The following is a 27,661-nucleotide window of genomic DNA, read 5'->3' as shown; positions in this document are numbered from 1 at the left end:
CATATTCTGAGGAAGGAGTCAGGTAAACAAGCCAATAAAGTATAAACCAATAAACTGACAACAACTATATAGATATTTGAATTATGTGTATATATTTTTATATATTCTCTGTCTCTGTCTCTCTGCTCTTTGTCTCTCTGTTTCTCTGTCTCGGCCTGTCTCTCTGTCTGTCTGTCTCTCTTAATTTAAAGTAATAAATATTTACGAATTAAAACAAAAGAATGGAAAAAGAGGTGTCAGAGTGTTATTCTATTTGAAGTGGTCTTTGAGGGTCTTTCTGAGGAGCCCATGTTTAAGGAGTGGCCTGCAGGAAGTGAAGAAGCCCTCCTGGCCTGTGAATAAGTAGGGAATTGTGTTCCTGGCAGAGGGACTATCAAGATGGAAGGCCCTTGAGGTGGGATTAAATGAGTCTATACAAATAAAGATTTGGTATAATAATGGCACAAAGTGAGCTGCTGTCAATGCTCTCACAACTACTGCTACAATCATTATCACCATCACTGTTAGAGTTGTAATAAAGGGGCCAAGAACCTATTTCTGACTGCTATGTCAAGATCCTGGCAGAGAGCTGTAAGTGTTGGTGTCTTCTTCTCTTCCATTCCCAGGCATTCCTAGAAGAATGCATACTAACCATCCACCCCTCCTTCTCCAGCACACAAGCATCCCTTCCTCCTGCCCATCACACCTTGTTTGTGAAGGTTTCCAAAGTCTGCTACATGGTGAGCCTCAAGGATTGCATCTACTTTTCCCTTCATCCCCCAAAGACAGCACCCAGAACAGGGGCTTTGCACACACTATAGATTGTTAATTGGTGCTGACAATTGGGGCCCCTCAGCTTGAGAGTGGCCTGATTTTGGTCTGAAACAGAAAACGCAGAAGTGGCTCTGAGGATTTGGGCCCAAATAGACTCATAGGCCCTTCTCTGTCCTGGACAACCCTTTGTGGCCCTTAGGGTAGGTTCAACCATGAGGAAGGAGGCCCTACTATATTTTTTTCTAGGTCATTTTGCAACCTAACTTCTTCATCTCTAGCTTTCTCCACTGATATCATCTACTGGATTATTTTCTTTCTATCCTTATCTCCTGCTCTCTCTTTATTGTTTTCTCTACAAGCCAAGTCCTGCCTCAGCACTTATTTCAATACCACAATTTTGGAGAGAGGCAAGTATTAAGTATAGAAATCTGAATTATGGAAGAGATTTCTTTTTTCATAAAGAAATGCAATTTTATTATTTTCAAGTACATATACAGTGCTTCAAATTAATGTCTTACAAAAGGTCACCAAGTAAAGGTCTTGCAGATGTTTCTTTAACAAACACATAAGAATTGATGATAATTAGCCAATATACTCACTACTTCTAAATAGAGATTCCTAAAGTGCCAGAAAAGTATTGTTTTAGGTAGACTAAATATGCCACCCTTAGAAATATTGTTTATGCTCCTAATTTTCTAAACAAATACCATTTTTATTGATTGCATAAGGATAAACTTTTGCCCATAGTCACTAAATCTCAAATTAATCAGGCCCAAATTATTATGGTTTCCATCTCAGTTTTCTACACAAAAGGCGATGACTCATTTATTTCAAGGTACTTCTGATAAAGTAGAATTCCAGTGTAATGAAGTAACAGACCTTGGCAGGTAGCTTATAGGCCCGATCTAACACTTGTCTTATGTACTTCCTTCCTTTCTGCCTTAGATCTTCCTTTTTCCTTAGGTGTCTCTTACTTGTTTTGATCATCTAGGTCTCTCTTTGTAGGATATTCCCAATGCCTTGTAAATCAGCCTCAGAGAATGGGCAGAGCTGCCTGCAGAGCAGAAGTGTTAGGTGGGGAGGGAAAAGAGAAGAAAAAGTATATCTTGTAGAAACAGAAACCAACCACTCATCTCAGGGGAAATGAGCACAATGAACATCAGCATGAAGGACATTTGCCTGAGAGGAGTGACTTTGCTGACTGAGAAGTCAAAGGCAGGTCTCCTAATGCTTTACCTCTTATCTAGAGGTTCCGACCTTGTTCATGACCTAAGCTGATTCTGCATGTCCCTGCAAGACAGGAAGGTTCAGAGAATCTCTCCACCCCAATTCCAGCTGTTGGCTGGGAAAGTATGGTTTGGCAGTGCATAAGAATGAGGCAAGTTTATCAGCATTGGCATAAAAGAGAAAGAGGTGGGAGTGGCAGGGAATGAATCGGTAGTTATCCCTCTCAGATCAATATGTAACTTCTGAGTTCTTAGCACTCTAAAGGGCAGGTGTTACCAAGCATGTGTGATTGAGAGAGCTGGAGCATCTGTGACACCTGGGCCTCCTGGGCCAAACAGACTACAAAGCAAGAGTCAGTGAGAACTCCATGGCACATGGGTATGGGATCTCAGTGAAGCTCCCCAGATCGCCTCTGGTCCTGCCTCTGTTGTTACTCTGATGACATTTGAATTTGGTATGCAGCAGGGCACTGTAAAAGGTCAGGACACAGAGCTGGAGCCTAGACATCTATCTATATGTCAAATACCATGTCATTGACACTCTCTCCTTTCTTATCTCTCTCCCATTGTTGTTTGCCTCCTCTGCCATACCAACCTCCCACCTGTCTGCTCAGCTCTCCTCTAGAGGTTTCTAACTAGCTTGGACTGGGAGACAACTGGCTTCTCCATCCAGCTTCCCTTTATTGCCTCACCAGGACAAACCATTTGTGCTTTCCAGGTTGGAGGTGGAAGTAGGCGACAGGGTTGGGGAGGAAGCAAATGAGAGGTGAAAGTAGTAAGTGGGATGAGGCTGGAGAGATAAAGAGACACTGGTGATCTGAGATGGTGTTCCTCCTCTTGGTTAGACAGGTTCTGTCTGTGGGCATTGGTCTGTTCTAGTGGGAGGTGGGAGTGAATGGATAAGGAATGGGAAGGGGTAGGGTAACCTTCAGTTCCACATGAAAGTAACACAGTGGAGTGGGATGGAGCAGGATCTGGGGAGAATGTCTAATCTGACGGTTCAGAGTTGGATTTCTGGGGCAATCCCCCCCAAGCTTGTTTACCCACTCCTCCCAACTTAGCCTGCTGAGTTGCCTCATTCTCTCTCCCCAAATCTTTCCCTAAAAGCCACCCCTGTTTTTCCACCCCTCCCCATCACCATCCCCGCAACACCTACAGAGCACCCCATCTTTCTCGTGCCTGGTTCTTCTTTCCAGTGGGCTCAGTAGTATGTCTCCTTTTCCACCCAGCCTGTTAGAGAGATCAAGGGTTGTAGGGTAAGTTTAAAAAAAAAGGCAAGAGGTAAATTTTCTATGAGCTTGGGTGGTTGAGGCCAGGTGGATAGGAACCTAGGGATGGGGGCCAAGGGGAGTAGCCTCAGGGCGGGGTAAAAAGGGGTGGGGGATGAAACCTTATGAGCTGGGGTAATAGATTAGGGGAAAAGAGAGACTTGTATTTAGCATAGTGGAATGTGGGTATAGAGTAGTACTTGGGGGTGAAAATGCAACTGTTTATAGGAGCTATTCAGGTAAAACAAATGAGTTTCTAAAGGGACAGTCACCTGTTGCTGCTGAATGGAAATTTGGCATCTCTTGTAATTTTCCAGAAGAAGTCAGAAATTTGGATTCTATGTGAAAGCCCCTAAGTTTTAGATATTGGGTCAATTAAAAACACACACCTGAACAATACAGGGCAAGGCAAGCCAAACACTATCCATGGACCGTGTTTGGCTTATAGGCCATTCTTTTTCAATTTCCAGTAAGTGATAAACACGCTTGTTGAAAAAACAAAATAAAGCATTTGTTTGATGCTTGGGAATCAGGAGGCCTTAGTTTCCAGTGTCAATTATGCTGCTCCTTGCTTTATGACTCTGAACAAATAAATTCACTTTTGTGCCTCTTTTAGCTGTCAAATGTGGAGGTGGGATTAGATGACCTCAAGGGCCTTTCTAATTCTGGTATTTTGTGATTCTGGGTGAAAGGTGCAGGGCTTCAGAGACCAATTGCATATTAAGGTGTGACCAGAATCTGAGAGGAATTAGGTGTCCTAGAACCTGGAGCCCAGGATCTGAGGGCACTGGGGAAAGGAGCAGGGCTCCGTAGTTGGAATGGAGTTTGGGTTGGGAGCCCTGGAGGCATAGCCAACATTGGAGGTCACATTTCCTGGGGGTTGGAGTGAGATGTGGAGGTGCTTACCACCAGGATATCGTCGCAGGATGAGCTTGCGGACCTCATCATAGATGAAGATGAGGAGACTGTAAGGGAAGGCACAGAACCACCAGGTGACCCTGAAGGAAGCAGAGGAGAGTATTAGGAACATTAGAGGCTGGTCACATAAAGGAGGATTTGAATGGACCAGAATTTGGATCCTAGAAGGTGCCCTTCTAAAGAGACACTCACTTGAGCGGGTACATGCGGAGGGCCACACCCATGCCTGGGCAGTAGGACAGAAAGGCAGCTAGTGCTGTCTCCTCCAGGAGCCCAAAGATCAAAATCTTGTTCCTGGAGGCAAAGAAAGGAAGGTAGGTAGAATTTGAAGGGAGGGGAAAGAGGAAGAGATCCAGGGAGACCCCTGGTGGTGGAAGGGAAGGAGGGGAGAGGAAATGTGAGGGAAGGATCATAAATGACGTCTTCCTGTGCCCTCTTCAGATATTCTCTTCTCGTTCTGTGTGTAACCCAAGAAAAATTTTTCTTTATTTTTGTGCTTATTGATTAACTTCTGATTCTTGTCTATAACACATATATTCATTCATTAAATAAATGTTTCTATGTGTGGGCGATGCTCTGTTTTGGAGATGCCATGGTCAACACAAGCTTCCTTCTGGAGACATGGGGCCTCCTCTTCAGCATTTATAATCTTGTTATTGCTTCAGGCAAGTGGTCTGTGAAAGTGTCATCTCCCCAGCATGGTGCCGTGAAAGCTCCTTGAGTTCAGGACCCATGTATGTCTTCTACATTCCCAGTGTCTCCTACACCCCCTGGTAGCTGTCGGTTGTAGATATTCAATAAAGAAGAGAATGTGTGTAAAGGACTTAGCAGAGGGAGAGCTCACTGGAGAGTATGTGTTAAATATATATTTGCTATGGTAGGATTAAAAAGCAAGATAGAATAAGGTTCTGAGGGCAGTCTCTGGAGTCAGGAGCACTGCCGCTTACTAGCTTTTGGTTATAAGCAGTGTTTTGTTACTTCTATGAGCCTCATGTTCCTTCTCTGTAAAATGGAGATATTACCTTTATATCATAGAATTGCTTGGAAAATCATGGGAGATAATGTGTAGAAAGTGCTCAGTCATATTATCATTACTCAACCTTACACACTTCACTTCTTTATGGCTTAAACCAGTGGTTCCCAAACTTTTCACTCACTCTGGATCCCTTCTATTTTTCCTCTATAAAGGCCAAATTTTAATTGATTTTTGCTTTTCAAGTTACGTTTGTTAATAAATAGTAAATATGTTTCCCCAATTAAAATTAATTAGAAATATACCCAGCTTCCAAACAGAACTAACTACACTTGATATGATCACTATGCTGCATACCTAGACTTCTGCCCAAGAGTGACACTTAAGTGGGCTTAGGGGCCTTCTCACAGGGAGGTGCTTAATTTCCGTAAAGCCTTTTGAACAATGTGAATAGCATCCTGGAGGACCCCTTGAGGGCCCAGGGACTCCAGGTGGTGCCTGAGGTGCTGAAGCTGCCTCTGGCCAGGTGATCGGTTGGTATTAGTACTCCCCCGTACCCAGCCTGACATTCGTTTCTTTCCATTTGCCTCTCAAATGGGCTACATTTAGCCAGTTATGTTCCACCTTCCTATGTCCTCCAAGCACTACACAGTAAGTCCCAACTCAGAACTGTACCCAATTTCTTGAATTCTCTGCTCTCTGTTGTCTTCTTACCTCATCTTACTTGTTAGTGTTTTTAGCTCATTGGAATCACCTTCCTTCATGTTACCTTTATTTATCTAACAGACTTTTCACTTTTTTCTCCCTAGGATCTTAACTGCTATTAACTTTACCAGGATTTTGGCATCTTAATTTTTTCCCTTACTAAGAAATTATGACAAAACTCACTTGGGAAATTGTGGCCATTGTTTCCAGTAGAAGACAATAAAGAGAACAGGCCTGATAACTTCAGGACTTACTACCACCCATGTGACAATCACAGAGTGGTTACTGAGCACCTCCCAGGTGCCAGACTCTGTGATAGGTGAGCTACCCAGTGTAGTGGCAAAGAGCTTGGGCTTTAGAAGCTGATCTGGGTTAACCCTTACCAGCTGAGTGACCTCAGGCACATCATTTAACTTTTTTGGGGTCTCATCCATAAATTGATGGATTTATAATATCTACCTCATAGAGCTATTGTGAGGTTGAACAATGTCTTTGAATCACTTACCTCAGTAATTGGCACATTGTAACTCACAATATAAGAAGGTATTAAAGCTGACCCTGAATGGCTCACCAACCCTACAAGGATAACACCATCACCACAAGGCAAGAGCTACCCACAAATGCAGGGGAGCATGTGAGACCCTGTTTTTAGGGCTGAGCAAAAGATGAGGTGTCAATAGAGTAAGAGATGGAGGAAGGAAGGAAGGAAAAACATAAGGAAGGAAAGAAGTAAAGAAGGAAAAAAGGAAAGAAAAAAAGAAGAAAGGAAGGAAGGAAAGAAGAGAGGGAGAGAGTAAGGAGGCATAGAGGGAAGATGAAAAGGAAGGAAGGTAGAAGGAGACCTTAACAAAGTACATTTTAGGAACAAAATAAAACTCATCAGAAATAGTCATATCACCTCATCTTCTCTCAACTATTTCAAACATGGCTATGGATATGATGTGCCCCCAGCAGAACTGGGCCCACGGGCTTGAGGTGAGACAGCATGGGTTGGCGAGTGTGCCCAGAGCCGACTCTGCCTGGGGGAACGGGTGCCTGGCAGTGGGGGCACTCACTTCATGCCCTGCTGGAAGACTGAGTTGCGGCGGGTCTTGCAGATGATGAGGTCGGCCCACTGCACTACCACAATGCTGGCAAAAAAGGCTGTATGGCATGTAAACTCCACCACCTTCCGCTGCTCATAAGTCTGGGACAGGGTAAGTAGACAAGTGACAGTGTGAGAAAAAAGGACAGGATCAGAGTGTAAAATAGCTCAGGGCCATTGTTAAACCCTAGGCTCTAAATCTACCCTTAGCCCCCAATCCCAGTTGGCCACTACTGACTACCTCCGCCAGGCATTTAGCTCACCTCTCATATACATATGTGTACACATACGCAGCCCCACTCACCCACTCCTGTCCATAGCTGTCCTCCAGGTCATTCGTGGACCGGTCATCCCAGTCAAGGCGTATTCCCAGCAGCCGTGAGGGCAAGAAGCCGTTCTCTGCCAGGATCACGAAATAGGTGAAGAAGCCACCCAGTGCCTGGATCATCCCTGTGGATCGTGGGTGAGAGGCAGGGCCTGGGTCAGAGAAGGAAGCTGGAGGGGCCACCCTGATAGGCCACAGCAGACATTTCTGACCCTGGGGGAGCTGGACCCTATCCTGGACATTTGCCAGGAGCTCCTTTCTCTAAAAGCTAGAGAAAGCATTCTTTGAGGTCCCCACTGGAACCCTAGGGCCCTGCCGCACCGATCTGTCCATAAGCCATGCTGATGAGCCGCTCATTGACCAGCTTGTCTGTCTGTGAGTTCCTCGGCTGTCGTTTCATGATGTCACTCTCAGCTGCCTCATAGGCCAAAGAGATGGCAGGGACCTATGTGAAGTGGGGAGTTGGAGTGAGAAGGGTATGGAAGGGAGCCTCCTGCTTGTTTTCTCTTCAACCTGCAAGCCTGGACAGCTGCCCCTGGCCTGCTGCCCATCCCTTCTCACTGTGCCTACATGTTGCCTTGCCTGTCCCCTACTTCAGCTCTTGGCCTCACCATGTCAGTGCCCAGGTCGATGCAGAGGATGGTCACAGTGCCCAGTGGTAGGGGGATGTTGGCAATGATGAAGAGCAGGAAGGGGGTGATCTCAGGGATGTTGCTGGTCAGGGTGTATGCGATGGATTTCTTCAGGTTGTCAAAGATGAGGCGGCCTGTGGGGAAATTCTGAGGGCATTAGGGAGATCAGAAGGACCCTTCTCCACCCTTAGCCCCAGAAGTGTGGTTGCTTGACTTCCTGAGAGAGGAAGATTTTGTGTGTGAGGAAAGCTAAAGCCAGGAGTGGATGCCTGGAACCATGAGGTGACTTTGTGACTGAGGTAAAAGGTACAGGAAGCACAGGAAGCAGGCATCCGGGCATCAGACATCCTGGTTGCCACCCCAGAGCAGAGCAGAGCCTCCTCACCCTCCTCCACGCCTGTAACAATGGAGGCAAAGTTGTCATCCAGAAGGATCATGTCGGCTGCCTGCTTAGAGACATCGGAGCCTGAGATGCCCATGGCAATGCCGATGTCTGCCTTCTTCAGCGCAGGGGAATCATTCACGCCATCGCCTGTCACCGCCACAATGGCTCCCTGGGAGAAGGTACAGCCAAGCTGAAGGGTCAAGGCCCTGCACACAGCATGCCCACCCTGTCTCATGCCACTTTGCTCACCTGCCTCTGACACCCCTCCACGATGATAAGCTTCTGCTGCGGAGATGTCCGCGCAAAGACAATCTCCGTGTGGTTCTTGAGGATCTCGTCCAGCTGCTCTGACGTCATGTCCTTCAGGTCAGAACCATGCACCACACACGCCTTGGCCTCTCTGTAGGGCAGGGGCAAAGGTGCTGATTCCTGGTCTACCAGCCTGCCATCTGTCCTGACTGCCTCTGGGGCTCCGGTCCCCCGGGGCCTCATCCTCCTCTCCCTCAAAGCTCAGTGACCTGTTTTTCCCAGTTCTCTCTCTGAGGAAGTGACGCTAGACTCATCATGCACATCATCACAGTCAGTATAGTTTGCTAGGCGTGTGTTCTATCCCTTATACATATCTCACTGCTGTAGCCACCCTGCGGTATAGATCAGATCCTATTTTGTATTTGAGAAAATGGAGACTCAAAAAGGTAAGATGATGTCTCCAAGGTTACACAGCTAAACAGTGGCAAAGCCTGGACACATTCAGAACTGAGGAACCAAAGGAAAGGCCTGTGTAGGTTTCAGAGGTGTTAACCTGATATCCCAGGCAAGACTCAGGTACCCTGTGGTTGATCAGGGATATAAGGGGTCCTGCAAAGGCCTCACCTTGGGTTGACTTGACTGACTGGTATGTTGAGCCGGGCTGCAATGTCCTCCACAGTCTCATTGCCCTCTGATATAATGCCCACACCTTTAGCAATGGCCTTGGCTGTGATAGGGTGGTCCCCGGTCACCATGATCACCTGGTGGGAAGAAGAAAGAAGAAAAGGTGAAAGGACAGCAGTATTAAGATTTCCCCCTCCTTCTAGTTCTTTCCCAAAGACAGGAAAAGCCAGGCCACTAGATGCTGAGGCTGATAGATCTCAGCCGAAATAATGGAACGTGTGCATGCGTGTGTGTGTGTGTGTGTGTGTGTGTGTCTTTGGGTGAGTAGGTGAGGGGGAGAGACAATGACAAGTTATATTCTAGGGATCATAAATAGTTTGCTTAAATGAAAGAAAGCTGCCATGACAAAGTAACATGTTGACAAGGGTCCCTTGGAAAAGAAGCCTCAAAGATTGTTTAGGAGTCAGGATTTCATGGGATACGAGGCTATCAGAGCTAGAGGACCCTTAACAGCTCCCTCCTGTTTACCAACGAGGAAACAAAAACTTACGAAGGGCCTGTGATTTGCACAAGGTTGCAGAGAGCCAGAATTAGAATGTGGCCTTCTTACTGTCCAATATAATTGCTACAGGAAGTCTCACTGGACAGAGTAAGGAGGACATGAAGACGGTCCTCCTTCCCTCCCCGCCGACATTACTCCATGATGTGGGAAGAAGGTGATTCCTACCCTAATAATAATATTCATTGTAGTGTTGCAGAATGGTTGAGTTGGTTGGAGAGGATGGTTGACATCTGAGAAGCTACTTAAGAGGCTATTATAAGCAGCAGATGATCAATACTGGATTAGGTTAGCATTTGCATGTTTTGGTTCATGGGAACAAACCAAATAGATATTAAGAGAAGGAAGCCCCTTTAGGTCCCACTGCCTTCTCTCACAGCCCTACCACTTCACTGAAACTACCCCCCAAAGGACACATAAGCCTCTAAATTGAAAAACAATAGCATCTTTTCAGTACTCCTCCTCTTGACCCCTCTGAGACATTTGGCCACTGTTCACTATCCTCCTTGAAACACTCTCTTCCCTTGGGCCCTTTACTTCTGGTTCCCCTCCACTCCCGCCATGCACTTCTCACCCTCCTCAGGGAGGCAGCCAAGAAGAGTGGAAGAAATAGCTTGGAATTGGAAGGCTGACCTAAGTGTAAACACTGACTTTCCCTAGCTCTAGGACCTTAAACAAGTCCTTTCACTGAGTCTCAGCACATGGAGAAAATGAGTCCTGCTCTTTCTGGTTGTCATGAAGAGTAAGTGGCATTGGGTAAACACCTAATAAATGTTAGCTGTGTCTTACCACTCTCTTCCCTCAGTCACTGGTTCTTATTCCTCTACTTGCTCCTAAATGTTGGTGTGCCCCAGAGTTTCATTCTCCTCCCCTTTCTTGACTCACGCTCTTTTTCTGGACAATGTTAAACATTACGATTTGTAATTATCAAGAATTTAACTGAACTACTTCATTGTATTGCTGCCTTGACATCCATTTTGTTAGTCAAGGTGTTTTGTTCATGGGCAATATAATAAAACGTCCTAATATGTCTTTATTTTGCACTCATGGTCTAATGAGACTCAAAGCTTCAATCCTGACAGTCTTTCTTGAGCTGTAAACCATATTCCAGCTTTTTTCAGAACATCTTTACCTGGGCATCTTACAGAGTCTTTAAATATAAGGTCAAGTTGAACTCATTATTTCTACTCCCGCCATCCATACCAAGTCTGTTCCACTACTCCCTACAGTTGGAAATACCCCTTATTCAGTCAGGCCTTTTGCCTCCTATATCCTCCTCATCTTCCATATTCAGTTTGGCACCAAGTCCTCCAAACGTTTCCCAAAAGTAACAACTCTCCTCCACTCCCTTTGTTACTGTCCTCGTCCGGGTCATCATCCCTTGCCTGCACTATTGCAATAGCCTCTTGCCTGTCTCCATGACTCTAAATCATCTCCAAATCCAGGTCTTCCTTCATTCAGGTAGCCTCCTAAAAGCTAGATCTGCCCTGTGGCACCTGTGGCTCTCTGTGGACCTCAGGATAAAGCCTAAGTCTGGCATTTAGGCAAATGGCCCTGGCCCAAAGTTCCAGCCTTAATTCCCAGTGGTCCTCTGCCACCTTTCCTTGTAACCACATGCTGGTACCGTCTAACCATGCAGGGAACACCTTGTCCCTGCTTCTGACATGTCTTCCTCTTCTCTCACTGCCTTACGAAATACTTGTCAACTGCTGAGGCCCAGATCAAATATCCTGCCCTCTGTAAAACACTGTCCAGTTCCCTGAGGCAGAATTAATTGCTCCCTGCTCTGACTTCCCATGGAGGGACTTTCCCCAGGCCTCTGAGGTAGTTCTAATCACAGCAAGAGGCAACCTGATGAGCAGTGGCAGTATGTGCCTTCCAGAGAAGCAGGCCATGCTTCATACAGCCAATCCATTTCTTACTAGCAGTTTTATTTTGGGAAAGCACTTACCCACTCTGAGTCTCAGCTTATTTTATTTTTAAATGAGAGTAGTGATCCTTACCTTGGAGACAGAGTGCTATGGGATTCAGAAAACACATATATATGCATATATACAGACAAATCCTCTAGCATGATGGTTAAGAAATAGCTGACTGCCTTGGTTCAAATTCTGGCCCTACCACTTACTAGCTGTGTGGTCTTGGGCATGTTACTTTGTGCCTCAGTTTCCCTTTCTATAAAAAGGGAAAATACTAGTGCTTGCTCATAGGGTTGTTATGAAGATTAAATAGATTATACAGGTTTAGTACTAATAGCAGTTCACAAAACAATTGGCTGTTTTTATTATTAGAGTATCTGACCCATAGTAGCTGCTCAGCTACCCTAGCTATTATGATTGTTTAGAGGTTAATTGTAAAGGCATTTGTTTCCCCTGAGAGACCATGAGCTCTAGAGGCCAGGCTATGTCTTATTCATTTTGTATCCCCAGCACTTAGCACAGTATCTGGACCTCAGTAGACAAGGTGAGTTGAACTTACATGATAATAGGCGAGATGCTGAAAAAGCAGAAGCAAGTGAAGGCACCAGAACTGGTGAGGAGCTAGGTTAAGGGGAGTGGTAAAGAGCTGTATGTTGGAATAGGAAAGTAAGCTTCAAGATTTATGTTTGTTTCGTTCGTTTGTTTATTTGTTTGTTGAACTCCAGCACCTTGAACACTGCCTGGTACACAGTTAGCAAACTATAAATATTTGTTAAATGAAGAACAAATGTAGCACTGAGGAGGGAGCAGACATTGAGAAGCAATTGCAGTTGAACAAGAGAACCCAAGAGAGGTGTGCTGGGTGGAATGAGGTCTGGACCCAGTCTACAAGGTTCTTGGGGGAGTGAGTGAGTTGGTGCAGACAGGAGCCTGATAATCCATCCCAAATGGCTAGAGAAAGTGAGCAGTGGTTGGGAAGAGTAGGACAACTGTATTTCCAAGATAGGGGTGCGAGATCAGCTTGACATCAGAACGGAATGTCAGGGAGGGAGAGGACGAACGTGAGAAACTGGGCATTCTGAGCACAAGGGACAGAGGTGAGTACTTCAAGGCCGTGGCTGACCTTTCTTTTGCAGGTGACAGCTTCCTCACAGTCAGTGGGAAGGAGACCACCATGGCCTGGGTGTCCCCAGGCCAACAGCCCCTGCAGTCCCTTGACCTTTGGTATGTGGATGGAGAGGGTGGAGGAAAGGAAGTGAGGCCAGTACCTTGATGCCTGCACTCCGACACTTGCCCACAGCATCTGGCACAGCGGCCCGGGGAGGGTCAATCATGGACATGAGACCCACGAAACAAAGCTTCTCCGTGGGAAAGTTCAGCTCATCTGTGTCGAATTTGAAGCCGCGAGGAAACTTTCCAGAGGGCAGATTCAGTTGACAGAACCCTGAAGATGGGCAGAAAGGAGGAGTGAGACAGCAAGATGGCTGCCTGAACACCACCAAAGCCCCTAATCTCAGGGAAGCCACTGAGGTTTGGGGATCCCTTTCTCAGCCCTGCTCCTCGCTCTGGCCGCTCACCCAGCACTCGCTCCCCTAGCCCTCCCAACTCCATGTAGGCATTCTGAAAGGCATCTTGCATCTCCTTGTCCAGAGGGATCTCTTTGCCCTGCACCAAGATGGAGGAACACCGGTCCAGGATGCGCTCTGGGGCTCCCTTCATCACCAGCACGTGGCTCTGGGGGCTGTCTTCTCGCTCATGTATGGACAGCTGGAGAGAAGACAAGCAGTTACAGAGGGACCATACTTGTCTTGGTAGCTCCAGTGCCTAGCACAGGGTCTGGGACAGAGCAGAGGCTGGTAAGAAAACTTCCTTGATAAGTCTTGACCAATCGATCCTTGTCAGCATAGGGACAGTCTCTATGTGTAGAGTGCTGTTTGGGCCTCATAGTCTTAACCCTGTAACTTGAGAGTCACTTTCTCATAGAACATTCATTGACTCAACAAATATTTATTAAAATCAGTTAAGACAGACACTGCCAAGGGCTGGATGGCTCTCTTGTCAGCATCCTCCCCCACCATCATGCTGGCCTTATTGGGGCTTTACCTCTATGACCTACACAGGACATAGCTGATACTGTGTTTTTGTCATTTAACAGATGCCTACAGTCTGAGGGATACCCTCAGGAAATTCAAAAGTATGTTTCAACTTAATGGGATAGAAGAGCAGGGGGACTGAGGCCCAAGGATGGGGAATTCTGGAAAGAACAGTCAGGTGTAGTTTGGGAGTTAAGGGGTAATGGTAACCAGACATATATTCACTCAGGTTGCCCTAGGGGATAAAGCCAGGGTGAGAGAATATGATGCTCTGATGTCCCTCCTCCTCATGTGGATGACTGCCCCTTGGCTTTTATGTACCCCCTCATTTCTGTCCCTCCCTTCCCCTTTCTGGTGCCCTGACCAGACCTGGTACTTGTTGGTGGAGTTGAAAGGAATTTCTGCCACCTTGGGGTTTCTGTCTCTCATCTTCCTCACGGAGCCACAGGACAGCTCAATGCACTTCAGCAGGGCTGATTCAGAGGCATCACCAGCTGTGTCCCGCTGCCAGAAGAGAATTCAGTGTCACGGGCTGGGAAGGGTGGAGGACCAAGGCGAGAGGGCACTGAGCCTCAGAGGCTGCCACAGAGTGTGAGAGGGAAAGCTGAGTGTTAGCAAAGTGGACAGGCTATGGAGACGACCCTGACCCTCTACCTTAGACACAGAAATGTTCTCCTGTCCGGCCTTGAAGACCGCACGGTTGCAGAGACCAGCTATGCGAGATAGGGCTGTCCATGTAGGGGATCGTTTGTCAAAAGTGGCCCCTGGAAGGAAATGAGGGAGAATCAGGAGCTTAGTTTCCCTTTAGAGCCCTTATCTCCCCCCACCCACCCACCCCGCCAGTGTCTTGGACATCCTCCAGCCCCCTTCGCTCTTCTGCAATGCCCAATCACCAGACTGGTCTTCAGTGGTATCGGCCTCATGGATCTGGTTGTCAAACCACATGTGGGCGACAGTCATGCGGTTCTGGGTGAGGGTGCCCGTCTTGTCGGAGCAGATGGTGGAGGTGGAACCCAGCGTCTCCACTGCCTCCAGGTTCTTCACCAGGCAGTTCTTCCTTGCCATGCGCTTGGCTGTCAGGGTCAGACACACCTGGTAGAGAGAGAGGAAATAAGAAAGGTCTAAGCTTGAGGTGGAGATGTCTATGACCTTTCCCCCAGAGCAGGGCTCTCTCCTTTCTCCCTTGATTCTGCTCCACAAACATAAGTGGGACCTAAGTGTGAGCAGTTGAACCAAGATCACAGGTGTATATTTAAGTGAAACGTCTAGTTAGGAGTTGAAGACATTTGGCTTGAGCTCCAGAAAGGGCCAGTGTAGCACTGTGTGCGGGGATGTGAGAGTTGCCCAGATCGGGCCCTGGAAACTGTGCTCTCTCTAAGGGTGTAAGGGGAGAGCAGAGAGCTGAGGCTTGAGAATTAGCATCAGGGAGAAGGGGAAGACACTGCTGGGGACAGAGAGGAGAGAGCCAGGATAGTGACATGTCATAGTGATCAATGAGAGAGAAGATTCCAGGCAGTTGGACAGCAATATCCATTTCAGCAACAGAGTTAAAGATTGAAGCTGAGAAAGGTCACTGGATTTGCTAGTTAGTCACTGGTGACCTTTGAGAGAGCTTTTACCAGAAGAGTTGGCCAGAATGAGCTCCAGACTACAAGAAGCAGATGAATAGTTTGTGGTTAGTGAAAAAAGGTGACCATGACAAGCTCTAGGAGAGAAACTTTGCGCCAAGGTATAGCCCAACCTGAGATTTTTTCAGACTCAAACTCTGAGGCATGTATTAAAGAAGAATGTGTTATGTGATTTTACGGGTTGGCAGTAAAAAAAATTACTGAGAAGCAATAAGCCTCTATTACTTTTGAGGAAAGAGTAGCAAGACCCTCCCCTGGTGGCTTTTCAGCTGGACCACTCACAGTGACAGTGGCCAGGAGACCCTCAGGCACGTTGGCCACGATGATGCCAATGAGGAAGATGACGGCCTCCAGCCAGCTGTAGCCCAGGATGAGCGACAGCACGAAGAAGGAGACACCCAGAAACACAGCCACCCCTGTGATCAGCTGGATGAAATGTTCGATCTCCATGGCTATGGGCGTCCGCCCAACTTCCAGGCCTGAGGCCAGAGTGGCTATGCGGCCCATCACCGTCCGATCACCTGTGGCAATGACGATGCCCCTAGCAGTGCCTGAAACATAGGAGAGGACACCAGGCTGAACTGAAGTACTGTCCTACTGTCTGAGAAAGGAAAACCATCCTGGAGTAAATGAGCCAAAGACTCTGATCCTGGAGTTTTAGTAGACTGGCTTACTTTCCCTGCATAGATTGCCAGTCCCAAGCTCAGTACAACAACAAATTATTTTCACCTACACTTGCGCCTGTGGAAAAACCTTGCAAATAATGTTCAAATTTAAGAGATTCAATAAGTGAAATAAAAATATTGCCTGCAGTGTTTTAGTAAAATCAATCTCACACTTGTTATTGAAAAGTATATTATGAACACAAAATAAAGCACTTATGAATTTTCCATGTAGTCTTAAGATTCTTTTTCTCAACATTAGGCATGAATCTCTATAAAAGAAGCTAGGCAATTACTGACCTTTATGTAGACATTAAAGAGGCCTCCAGGGGAGGAAGGGTGGGAAATGGGAAGAACATGCATGTAGGAGCCAGCCAAATCTGAGTTTGAATCCTTGTTTGAGTTCCTACCTAGGGGCCATTTCAATAATTAAATGAGAGTGCTGAAATGCACCTAGACCAGTTCCTGGCACATAGTAGGCACTCAACAAATGTTAGTTCCATTTATGACCTACACTCTCTTCAAAGCTAATTTCAGAATAAGTAATGGAAATATTTTGCTAGGCATTTTAAACAATTGTGGGACATGTGGAACAAACTTCGGAATCTCAGCATGTTAAAAATTTAGGAAATTTACTTTTTGATGATTTTCATTTTAATTCCAACTTGCTGAAGGAGGGGAAAAGCCCAGAGAAACATAACGCACTCAAGAGAAGTGACGAAACAAGAAAGGAAAGGTGTGGAGTTGGGGCACAAGGCTTCCTTTATCCAACTTTCTGAGGCCTATGGTCTGGTCAGGCTTCTTTCTCCCACCAGCTCTTGCTCCCTATCCAACTTCCAGTCAGCCCTGACTGGGATCACTGGCATAACCACAGAGGGCACAGGCTTCAGTTGTACTTGGACTCCTGCCACTCGGTGGTGGCAGCTTCAGAAGCTCTTACTGCCTTCTGGTCACCTCTAGAACAAGAATGGGTCAAACTGGGCAGGCAGTGCATGACAATTTCTCTCGGTGATTCTTTTTCTCAACATTAGGCATGATGTACCCTGAAGGAGGGCCCAAGTTTCCACCTTGCATGGAAACTTCCCACCCCTCCCCCAGCCTGGGGGGTCCAGTCAAAGCAAGAGCCACAGAATGAGGCAACTAGTCCCAGACCCAGGAGAAACAGAAGGTATCAGTCAAGCCAAAGACACCCAAGTATCAAAGCTGGCTTGGGATGTGTGTGTGTGATGTGTGATGTATGGGAATGTGTGATTTTTGTTTGTGTGAGGTTTGTGTGTATAAGTGTGTAATGTGTGATGTGTGTGATATGTGTGAGTGTGTATGAGTGTGTGAGATTTGTGTGAGTGTGTGATGTGTATGTGATATGTGTGTGATATGTGTGAGTAGGTGTGATGGGTGTGTGTGTGTGTAGGGAGTCTTGGCCCAATACCTGAAGGCTTTGGAATCTGCTCAGTCTTGGAGTGGATAGAGCAGAGCTGCCCCAGCAAATACCCTGCTCTCTGGAAGGGACTATTTTTGTAATATTCAGGGCTCTCAATCCCTGAACCCTCAATTCCCTTCTCTATAGCAGGCTTTTGACAAGGAAGTACAGCCAGAGCCCCCAATTCTGACTGAAGATTCAGGATTCAGACTCCTCCCTCAGTGGGGGCTAGGGTGAGGAGTACCCCCACCAGGCTAGCACCTCACCTTCCACACAGTTGGTAGAGAAGAAACAGATATTGCGAGTCTCCAGGGGGTTCTCATGGGTGAACTCAGGGGAGCGGGTCTGGGGCTCTGACTCGCCAGTTAGGGATGAGTTGTCCACCTGGGGAGAAAGGGGAGGAATGTAGCCATCAGACTGGCAGACACATTTGTGCATACACAGCTGTCTCCTGACTCCAACTGCAGTCAATCTTCATGACACAAGGGACAAAATTATACTCATCCTCATCACATATTTATAGCATTACTCAGCTATTGTCCCTGCACTGGTTTGGAATCATAGCTCTTACTAACTTCTTCATGACCAGAGCCTTCATTTACTCACCTGTAAAATGGGGAATTCCAGAATCTCTGCATTGCACAATTGTAAGGGGTGCCGCCAACCCTGTAGTCTACGAACATGGCACCACCTAAGGTTGTACATGGCACAGCTTATGTGGCCATGATTAGATCATTCTTACAGAGTTAAATTACATGCCATAGGTGAATGTACATAAAGCATCTGATAATAATTGGAACTCAATACAAGATGGCTATAAAGTAGATATCAAAAAATACCCGGGGCACAGAGCATTTATCACACAGATATAAGGAGGCAATGCACTATATATGAGACAAGGCGAAGCTGGGAAGTATGAGGGCATCGGTTGGCATTTGGACCTGGGTCTCCCAATCTTCAAACCTCTAACCGAGTCCCTCTCAGCTCTACACAACCTTCTTCTTAGACCAACCGGTCACTCTGCCATGGCCTCCTCACCTTACAGCCATGAGATGAGATGATCCGGAGGTCAGCAGGCACGCGGTCTCCACCCTTCACTTCCACCAGGTCTCCTACCACCACCTCCTCCGCATTGATCTGCATCTTCTCGCCCTCCCGCACCACCAGGGCTTGCTGTGGGGAGGCCATGCACATCTCATGAGGTGCTCATTTCTACCTCTAGCTTCCTCTCCTGCTGATATCCCACCTCTCCTCCAACCCCACTAAAGAGGAGGAGAAGCCCTGCACCCTTAGCAACAAAACCAGGTCCTGACGTGGATAATTGGAGGAACTTCTCTGCCCAACCCTCCAACTCAGACCCCAAGGAGTTGAGAAGAGATGAGCTGGACCCTCCCAGAAACCTTATGCCCTAGCCCCGAGCACAGCTAAGCCATCTACCTGAGGCACCATATTCTTGAAGGAATCCATGATCTTGGAGCTCTTGGCCTCCTGGTAGTAGGAGAAGCAGCCAGTGACGATGACCACAGCTGCCAGCACCACACCCAGATACAGCTGGTAAGGAGAAAGGGTTTGGGGGACCTGCCCATCTCCCAACCATAGAGGAGCAGCTGCCCTTGGGACAAGCATTAAATGCCACCTTTGTCTGTGTCTGGAAGTGAAAATAGTAGAAGAAAGCTCTTCTCTTTAACCTTCGCCTCAAATTTTTGTCCCCAGCCTCCTAAGATTGGAAAATATGGGGAGTCTTAGGGAGCTTTCAGGACTAGGATTTCTTTAGGGGGTAAAGACTGAGGAATGCAGACAAGCCCACTTAAATGTGAAGGAACAGGGAAGGGCTTTCTCATTAATGAGTGATTATGATTGTGCATGTGTGCATGTGTGTGTGTGTTGGGAACGTTTATGGATTTGTATAGAAGTCTCACCCATTTTCAGCCTAAAAAGCACTGTGACATGCACTTCTTGTTCCCTGTCCCCCCCAACCCCAACTGTACTGGAGATTTAGGGTTGGAGGACAGAGTTATGGGCTGGTTCAGGGGTCAGACATCCCAGCTCACATTGTCATTGGACGGTTCATCTTCCATGGCAGCCTGGATACCATAGGCCAGAAAGCAGAGGATGGCACCGATCCACAGAAGGATAGAGAAGCCCCCGAAAAGCTGGCGACAGAACTTGACCCACTCAGGGGTTGTTGGGGGTGGAGTGAGGGCGTTGGGTCCATCTCGAGCCAGAATGTCCTGGGCTCGCTGGTTGGTGAGGCCCTGAGGGAGGCAAGGAAAAGGGTGGGCTCACATCCAGAACAAACCCAGCCTCTTACCACTTTCCACCAGCTCCTTGGCGGGGAATAATGTCTAGGTGGAGAGGAAAATCCCACCTGGTTGTAAGGGTTAGGGGACCATCAGGAGAGGCCACACGAAAGAGGCAATGTTTGCAGTGGCTGTTGGAAGCCTTGAAGGCTGAGGAAGGTTTTGAGTGTGGCCTTTCCTCTGGTTATCATTGGATTCAAACACATTTTCGGCCACAAGAATCTCCTCTTGAGGCAGCCTGGCTAAGGCTCCCTGGAAAGACATTGCAATTGGCTCCTCCCCCTATTTCTCTTCCAGATTCCCCACTTTGCCAAAGATTCAAGAAGAGTCCTACATTATTGACCATCAGTGTCACACAGCTTTGGCAGTCACCTATCACTTTCTCTAGAAAGTCTTGCCTGGCCCTGCTCCCCTAGCCCCAGGCTGGTTCAGATGCCCCTCTATGCCTCCCATTTTATCTCAGGCATTTGTCTAAAGCTACTCTCACCATATGACACTGGAATTCTATGTTTGCATTCTTTTCTGCTATGAGATGTTGCATTCTTCAAAAGTAGAGGCCACTTCTTATATACTTCTCTATCTTTCCACTCATTTATTTAATAAATGTGTATCAAGCATCTACTACATGCCAGGCTCTATTGTCAGCTCTGGGGACCCAGAGATGAAGAAGATTCACAAAGTCCCTACCTTGTGGATCTAGGTAGGTGCCACACAATCAGTAAATGTTACTGCCAGAGAGTGAAAAGTGTTATTAATGAAAATGAAATAAGGTAAAGGAATGGGGACATAAAATTTTCAAAAGGTCAACCTGCAAGAGGAGGTTACACTACCACATTTTTGATTAATAAATTTTTATTTTTCAATATGGTGGGTTTGCAATCTTATTGTGCTGCTATTAATGTGACCTTGGGAAGCTGCTCTCTCTCTCTCAGTCTCCTTGCTGTAAGAAAGAGGTCACCAGGACCTGTCTCTCAGGGTTGTTGTAAAGATTACAGAGATGTATGTAAAGCATCTATCACATGCCACATACATAGTAGGGCCCCAACATCCAACTGTAAGAATAGTAGGGGTCACCCCACAATTTCACGTATGTCAGTCCTATGAAAGGTTGTTCATTTATCACTGAGGCTGCTAAGGGTAGAGGGAGAGCCCTACCTGAAGGCCTTCTGGGGCCTGGGTTCTAAGGCAGAGGTCCTTGACCCTCCGGGCTTTGGACGGTATTGGTCTGTGGCCTGTTAGGAACCAGGTTGCACAGCAGTAGGTGAGCAGCAGTGCAGGCGAGCAAAGCTTCATCTGTATTTACAGCTGCTCCCCAGTGCTAGCATCACTGCCTCAGCTCCATCTCAGATCATCAGGCATTACATTTTCATACGACCACCGGTCCCTGGTGCCAAAAAGGTTGAGGACTGCTGTTCTAAGGAGTCCTGGCTTCCAGGTACACAAGAAAAGAGTCATAGACTAGGAAGCAGGGGATCTGGCCTCTAGTTCTGGCCCTGCCATCAACTAGTCACTTGCTTCTGGGCCCCAGTTTCCCGGTCTCTGACGAGGGATGGATTACAGTTTTAAGGTTCCTTGCGCACTGCTGCTGCATAGTTCTCTTACCTCTTTGGTGTCCTCCCCAGAGCTGCCCTGCCACTCACCTTGGACAGGTCCACTTGGTATTTGCGGCCCAGCTCATCCAAGGACAGCTTGTGATCATCCTGAGGAAGGGAAGCAGAGTTACTTTGGGGAGGAAGGCTGAGTTTGTGTGTGTATAGAATGTGCATGATGGCACCAACAGGCAGAGGGGCGAGGCAAGGAGCATGGGTGGGGTGGGCTTGATCTTATCTGAGTGCACTGGGCTGTAGGGTAGCTCTTCTAGCATGGGACCCCTTTTCTATAGTCTGGCCAGGTTTTGGGCCTCACCATGGCCACCTCCTTTTTCAGCTCATCCAGCTCCTTCTCCTTCTGTTTCTTCTTGCCGCCCCCATTCTCCGCAGTGGTGGCTGCAGGAGAGTACTCGCGTCCAGCCTGCAGGAGAAAAGGAGAGCCCAGAGAGTCAGGGAGGACAAAGGCTGGAGCCTCCACTCCCTCCTGACTGCAGACAGCCCAGGTATTGGGAGTGGGGGCAATGGATTCAAAGCAGTGCTCTTCCCAAGGGAGGAAAAGGGGAGTGGAGGGCAGAGGGGACCCCAGATCCTCAGTTTGCAAACTATTGGCAGAGCCATGGGGCTCTGTGTTTAAATTTCAGAGAAATCTGAGGGGCTCAGGACTCAGGAGCTTGCTCTTAGATGGGCTTCTGCTAAAATCTTGTTTGTTGAAAGAAACCTGCTACTAAATACAAACCAAAATATACAAAAACTTTAAAACCACCATCTTACACCATTTAGAATCCTGGAAGGGCGTGGGCAGGCTTGGGGGTTGGTGAGGGGTAGAAGCACCCTGTAGGGATGTCTTTGTCCCTACACCATGGCTACTTTACTCACTGAGGAGTAGAGATAGTTAGGAATTTGGGGGAATAAGAGTCTTTGCAGAGCCATAGGTCAGGGCAGGAAAGTGTCTGGAGGAGGATAGGGTACTACAGGGCCTGGTGGTGGCATGTGGAAATGGAATGATCAAAACTCATGGTCTGACAGAAGTCAGTAGAAGGAGGGTCAGAGTGCGTCCAGTAAATGGGGCCACGAACTTGTTGAGAGCCCTCTGCCCAGCAAGAGGCATTTGCAGGACTCGAGGCCCCAAAGCACAACTAGGTAATGGGGCTCACAACCTGAGCCTCATTTGTCCAAAAAATAAAATAAATGGTCTCTGAGGATAAATCTAAAACTAAAATGCATATAGCTCTTAGGTCTAGGCATTCCCCGGTCCTCTAGTGAAATCAGGTAAACATTTTAGCAGGATCCTCATGAGGCCACCATTTTCCTCTTCCTCTCAGGGCCTGTGGTTTCCTCACCACCACCAGGCTTCCGGAGTCCCATAGAGGACTTCTGGGGGGAGAGGGCAGGAAGTTTTTATGCCTTTTTACTCCCTCTTCCTCCCCAGGCCCCTGTCCTCCCCATCCCTCAAGATTATCTCATCCTTATCACTGGGTCTGCCCAGTTTCTGTCTCTATGCTGGGTGTTTAGGGATGAGCTTTTCTATTTTATGGTGTAATTTTTCCTTTTTTTCATAAGGAAGGGATACCTGGGTGAGATTTATGGCCAAGGTTTTCTCTTTTTATGCATTTTTTAAAAGTAGATTTTTCTTTTAGAGCAGTTTTAAGTTCACAGCAAAATTGAGCAGAAAGAACAGAGATTTTCCAGGTAAAGTGTCTATGGGTCAAATATAATTTTGGCTTCCTAAAGGCTGATCACCTTGAGGAGACTGAAACAGCCCTACAGATAGGTGAGGAGGGCTTCTGAGCACTTCCCCCTCTCCCTTCCCCAGGTGACCTAAGAGAGTTCATTGAATGGATTGAAATGCTTTGGATTCACGAATTCTGTCCTTGATGGGACAGGGCTGAAAAATGAATGAAAGGTTAACGATGGCTGGACGAGCTTCGATGTGGCCCTCTGGAGCTTTAGGGGCAGGAATTGGCCTGGTGCACACAGTAGAGGATTGCTGTTGGGGCAAAGGAGCAGAGGCCCAAGAATTTCTGTACATTTAGATGTAAAATAAAGTTTATAAAGCTTAAAATCCAAAGCATGGTTTTTAAAAAATTGCCAGCCCACGCACTTTGGGCATATTGGATGGTGGCCAAGCTAGCAGCCCATGCAGAATGCGGCACCCCCTTCCCTTAGCTCCTACTCTGCTCTCCTTCAGGCAGGCACAGAGCTTGGGACACACGGCCCTTCCCCCTCCCCCTCCCCTGGCAAGGATCTCAGCCTCTGTCGCCAGGAGCCTGCAGAGATTTGGGGCCAGCAGGCTGCCCAGGCAAGAAAGAAAGAGAGGAAGTAAGGACCACCCCCCACCACCACCACCAACACTCTTCTTCCCTCCCCCAACCACAAGTCCCAGTCCAGGGCTTGAATGCTAAAGGAGAACAGAGAGTTCTTTCTGAGAAAGCCAGAGGCTGGGACAGAGTGGGGGAAGCTGGAAGTCAGCCACTGCTCCCCCCCACTGCAGCCTCTCAGTGGCAGCTGGAGTAGGCTGGGTTCCCTCCTACCAGTGCTGTCCCTTCCCCCAACTCCCACGCTGCCCTTCAGGGCCACAGTGTGATGAGGTGACAGTTAGGCCTTGCTTTGGAGGGAAGATGCAGGGGAAAAGCGATGGAAGCAGAATTAATCCCAGCAGGGGGATGAGGGTAGGGGCTGCTTCACCTCCTCAGAGGTCTCCCAGCAGATCGAACTCCAGGCTTCAGCCCTAAGTCCAAGCACAACTGGATCTGCTGCCTGACTTGCTACTGGGGGTAGTAGGGAAGGGGATGCTAGAGGAGAAGCACAAACCCCCAAGCAACTGGAGTCCCCTGAAGGAGTCAAGGTCAAATGGCTTCTCAAGCAAGACCTCTTGAGCTAAGTCCACCTTGTTCTCTGGGGAGCAGGGTAGAAGGCTGCCTCCCTCTTCTCCACTTCGGGTGAGGCAGTGGAGTGTCACCTGACCTCCCCTCAGAGTTCTGGCACCTCAGCTGGGACTCCCTTTCACTCGGAGAACAAGAGATGCCAAGGAGCAGTTTGACGGTCTCAAGCAGCATATCAATGCCTACGCATGCTTGGGGACCTGTACATTCCCAAATTTGCCCGCTGAGACAAAAACACAGGTGCTCATCCATGAATATCTGCATCATCTCCAGCTTATGGAAAGCACATGGGTTGCAGGTGCATGCGCACACATGTTCTATTTATGGCTCACACCCTAGCTCAGGAACCCTGGTGTCCAAGTTCGGAGTTTTCCCAGCTGCTCAATCTCTGCAGTAGCACGTCCTTGCCTGACCCTCCTGGGCGCAGAAACTCCCCACCGTCCCCACAGCCCCCCTCTTCCCTCAGCATTCCCCCATGGCTCCCTGTGCCCATTCCTTCTGTGCCCAGCATTGCGTAAAAGGAAAGCAGTGGGCACAGTGTGTAATTCTCCATACAGAAATTTCATTTCCAAGAATCCAAGGCTTGGTGCTTCCCTCCACCCCACCCCCACCCCCACCGCCGTAGTTGTTAACTTCCCTTTGGCATCCCCTTTGCTGCAGAATGCCATAGGCAGAGGTGGACTGGGAGGTGGGGGAGAGGCAGACCTCACCTCTGGGAAAGTCCTCAAAGCCCATGGCAGGACAGTGCTGCCTGGGACATCTGGAGTGGTGCTGGGCTGGCGTCTGGGTGCACGTGACTCTTTCCTCGCACCCCTCCCAACTGTCCTTGGGACTCAGGGCCCCTGGAGCTGGTACCCAGAACTTCTTGGACCCATATCTTCTCAGGCTGGGACTCTCAAAGAAATGAATATTTTCAGATGGTGGCTGAGACAGGCAGGATCAGCAGTGCCAAAGAACCCTTCAGCTGGGAAGTCAGGAGACATGGAGAGGAGGGACTGTGCTGGGTATGGGACAGAGATGAAGAACGCCGATGAGGGAGAGCTGGAGGGGGTGGGTGTAGTGGGCTGCGGAGCTGACTGTGGGGGTGCTGCAGAGGAGGGCACTTGGGAATGTGAGCAGTGGATCCGTGCACGCCTTGTAGCATAGTAGCCGGGAGACTGAGTCCCAAGTTCAAACCACCCCAGCAGATGGGCTTCTCTCTGACCCTCCTTCCACATACCATCCCACCTCATCATTTCTCTCTAGCCTCCTTCAACCTCCAGAGAGCCTTTCTCCTTCCCACAAAGCCACCCCTGCTCTTTGGGGATACTCACCCCACGGCCCATCTTGGGGCAAAGTGGCTGAGGGGACCTAGGCTGGAGAGATCAGCAGGAAGATTCCCAAGCCCACACGGTGGTCTGGGACAGCCAGAGCCCCGGGGCAGCCAGACAGAGGGCTGGCAACAGGGTAGCTTTAAATAGGTCCCTTCCCCCGCCTACCCCCCCTTCCCTCCTTGGAAAAGAAACGTTTGTTGAAACAGGATCCCTGAGGACTCCTCCCCTCCCGCCCCTTAAGCAACTGGCAGTGGCCGTCAGTTTGTCCCACTGCGTGCTCCCCCTCAGCATGCTCTTGTCCCTCCTCCCGCCCCCCCACCCCCCCCTCACCCCCCGCAAGGCAGTATGGATCAAGAGCGTGAAAAGGTGTCTCATAGGGATGGACAGAGGGGAGCAGTCCCCTAAGCCTCCCAGGATCCCAGAGGCTACCTGGTTCACTCTCCTCTTATTTTCCCTGTGGGAAACTGAGGCCCAGAGAGATTAAACAATACAAGCTGTAGAATTAGAACTCAGGTCTCCGGAGCCTACATCCAACCTCCCAGGGAAAGTAACAGAGACTGTTCCCTCTACCATGGAGACAGAGGGGACGCTGAAGCAGAAAAAGGAAGCAGAAAAAGTAGCTAGCGCTGGAACCCAGGACAGGCTCTGTATATGAGGTGCCTCTGAGGGACCCTGGTCAAAGCCAAAGGTGGCTCGAGGGGCAGCAGGAAGTCTGGAGATGGCGGGGCGGTGGCGTCTCCTCTACTGGTAGGGGTGTCTGTGACGTTATACCAGCTAGCTCAGGTGGGGGAAATGGGACACCAGGTGAGACCAGCTGGTCGGGGAGCATTGTTGCTACCCATTTGATAAAAGAGCCAAAGAATGAAGGGCAAAGGGAGAAAGGGGGAGCTGGAAGGGGCAGAGAGGGAGAAGGAAAACCCTACCATCGCCTTCTGCTGGGAACAGTCAGAGGAAGGGTTCTCCTGGAGGGCCCCCGTTTCCTGGGCACACAGAGGGCAGTGTGGAGGGAAACCAGTGAACTGGAAGCAGGTCTGAACACCCTGAGCCCAAGGAAGCTGGGAGGGAATAAAGGAGGGGCTGAGGCCTTCAGTCCAGAGGCTTCAGGTGCCTTTGGCTGGGCTGGGTCCCTGCCTGGCCGCAGAGGAAACTCCCTGCAGAGGGATTATCTACCCGTCCTCTCCATCTCCTCCGCCAAATCCACTCTGAGGGCACAGAGCTCAAGTCTGAATTCCCTAAATAACTGGCCTCCTCCTGGCCTTCGATGGAGATTTTCCATTACAGGGATCCGAAAGGTCACATCCTGCTTCCGCCCTCGCCTCCTGTGTTACAGCTGGAAGGGTGGGTAGGATGCGGCAGACACCTTCTCTCTATGGGCCCTCAGCTAACCTTGAATTTGGGCCTGGGGGAGAACAGGCAGTGTGAAGAAACAGAGAAAAACAGATCCCAGTTCAAACCCCTGTGCGTAGAGGAGAGTGAGAAAAGTAGCTCAAGGTGTATGTAGTAAGAAATCTTGTGGTTAGATATTAGGAGAGAATGCTTAGAGAAGTCACTAGAAGGGTGGCCCATGGGTGGCTAGGTCATTCAAGACTGGGGCAACTGAAGGGCAGCTTTGCCCTGGGGTCAGGGTAGACTAGAGGATGACTTTGGATTTAGGAAGCACCTCTTCCTTAGTTCCTGGGTTATCTTCTGCGCAGCCCGCTCCAAGACAAAGGTGAGACAGACGAAAAAACTAGCCCTAGAACCTGAAGATGGGTAGACGTCAGGCGCTGGCTCTCACCCTTTTTACTCCTCACCCTCTCCCTGTTGGTACCTCCAAGGCTTTAGCTCTGGTCCCTGTGCCCAAGCCCTATACCAAAAAAGATCGTCCTTCCTGTGCCCATACAGCATAGTGCCTCTGCTATGCTCTGCACTGGGGCCAGTATGCAGTCCCAAAGGCACTTCTGCTCCCATGTTTGGGGCTCAGACAAAAGGAAGGGTGAATGGGACACCCAGGGCCCATTCCTTAGCACATATTCCTGAACATTCTTCCTGCCCAGGTGAGTATGAGAGCCCTGGGAGTCTACCTCTTGTTCCTCCACTTTGGACCTCAGACTCCAGGACATGGGTATAGATACCTGGTCCTTTGATCTGGGGTGCCTGGATTGGGCTACTGCT

At 48.5% G+C, this 27,661-nt stretch overlaps 1 protein-coding gene across 2 annotated transcripts; it reads right to left on the bottom strand.

Annotated features, from left to right (window-relative positions):
• Nucleotides 1–1,202: 1,202 nt before the first annotated feature.
• ATP1A2 (ATPase Na+/K+ transporting subunit alpha 2) lies at nt 1,203–25,622 on the bottom strand. 2 transcript variants are annotated; one of them, XM_016139415.2, is made up of 24 exons: nt 25,508–25,622; nt 21,629–21,733; nt 21,364–21,423; nt 19,475–19,678; nt 18,861–18,974; nt 18,462–18,596; nt 17,690–17,807; nt 15,624–15,892; nt 14,607–14,805; nt 14,368–14,477; nt 14,083–14,217; nt 13,198–13,387; nt 12,889–13,064; nt 9,143–9,279; nt 8,519–8,669; nt 8,270–8,438; nt 7,864–8,018; nt 7,574–7,697; nt 7,232–7,377; nt 6,899–7,029; nt 4,358–4,459; nt 4,154–4,245; nt 3,136–3,209; nt 1,203–1,807 (listed from the first exon to the last, which is right to left on the bottom strand). In XM_016139415.2, the coding sequence occupies exons 1-23, from the start codon at nt 25,517–25,519 to the stop codon at nt 3,181–3,183; spliced, it is 3,063 nt and encodes a 1,020-aa protein (XP_015994901.1). In that variant the 5' UTR covers nt 25,520–25,622; the 3' UTR covers nt 1,203–1,807; nt 3,136–3,180. The 2 variants fall into 2 exon arrangements, with proteins under 2 accessions (XP_015994901.1, XP_015994909.1); XM_016139423.2 differs by having other exon boundaries at nt 18,861–18,911.
• Nucleotides 25,623–27,661: the final 2,039 nt, after the last annotated feature.

The sequence above is a fragment of the Rousettus aegyptiacus genome, unplaced genomic scaffold (genome assembly GCF_014176215.1).
Source record: "Rousettus aegyptiacus isolate mRouAeg1 unplaced genomic scaffold, mRouAeg1.p scaffold_m13_p_17, whole genome shotgun sequence".
NCBI lineage: Eukaryota > Metazoa > Chordata > Mammalia > Chiroptera > Pteropodidae > Rousettus > Rousettus aegyptiacus.
Note: the sequence above shows the minus strand (reverse complement) of the source record. Positions and strands in the feature narration are given on the sequence as shown.

Coding starts and splice junctions, on each gene's coding strand:
- ATP1A2 (XM_016139415.2), bottom strand. Junction 14,478..14,606: donor TACCACTGAAGACCAGTCTG/GTGATTGGGCAT, acceptor ATTTCCTTCCAG/GGGCCACTTTTGACAAACGA. Junction 7,698..7,863: donor TCGACCTGGGCACTGACATG/GTGAGGCCAAGA, acceptor CACTTCACATAG/GTCCCTGCCATCTCTTTGGC.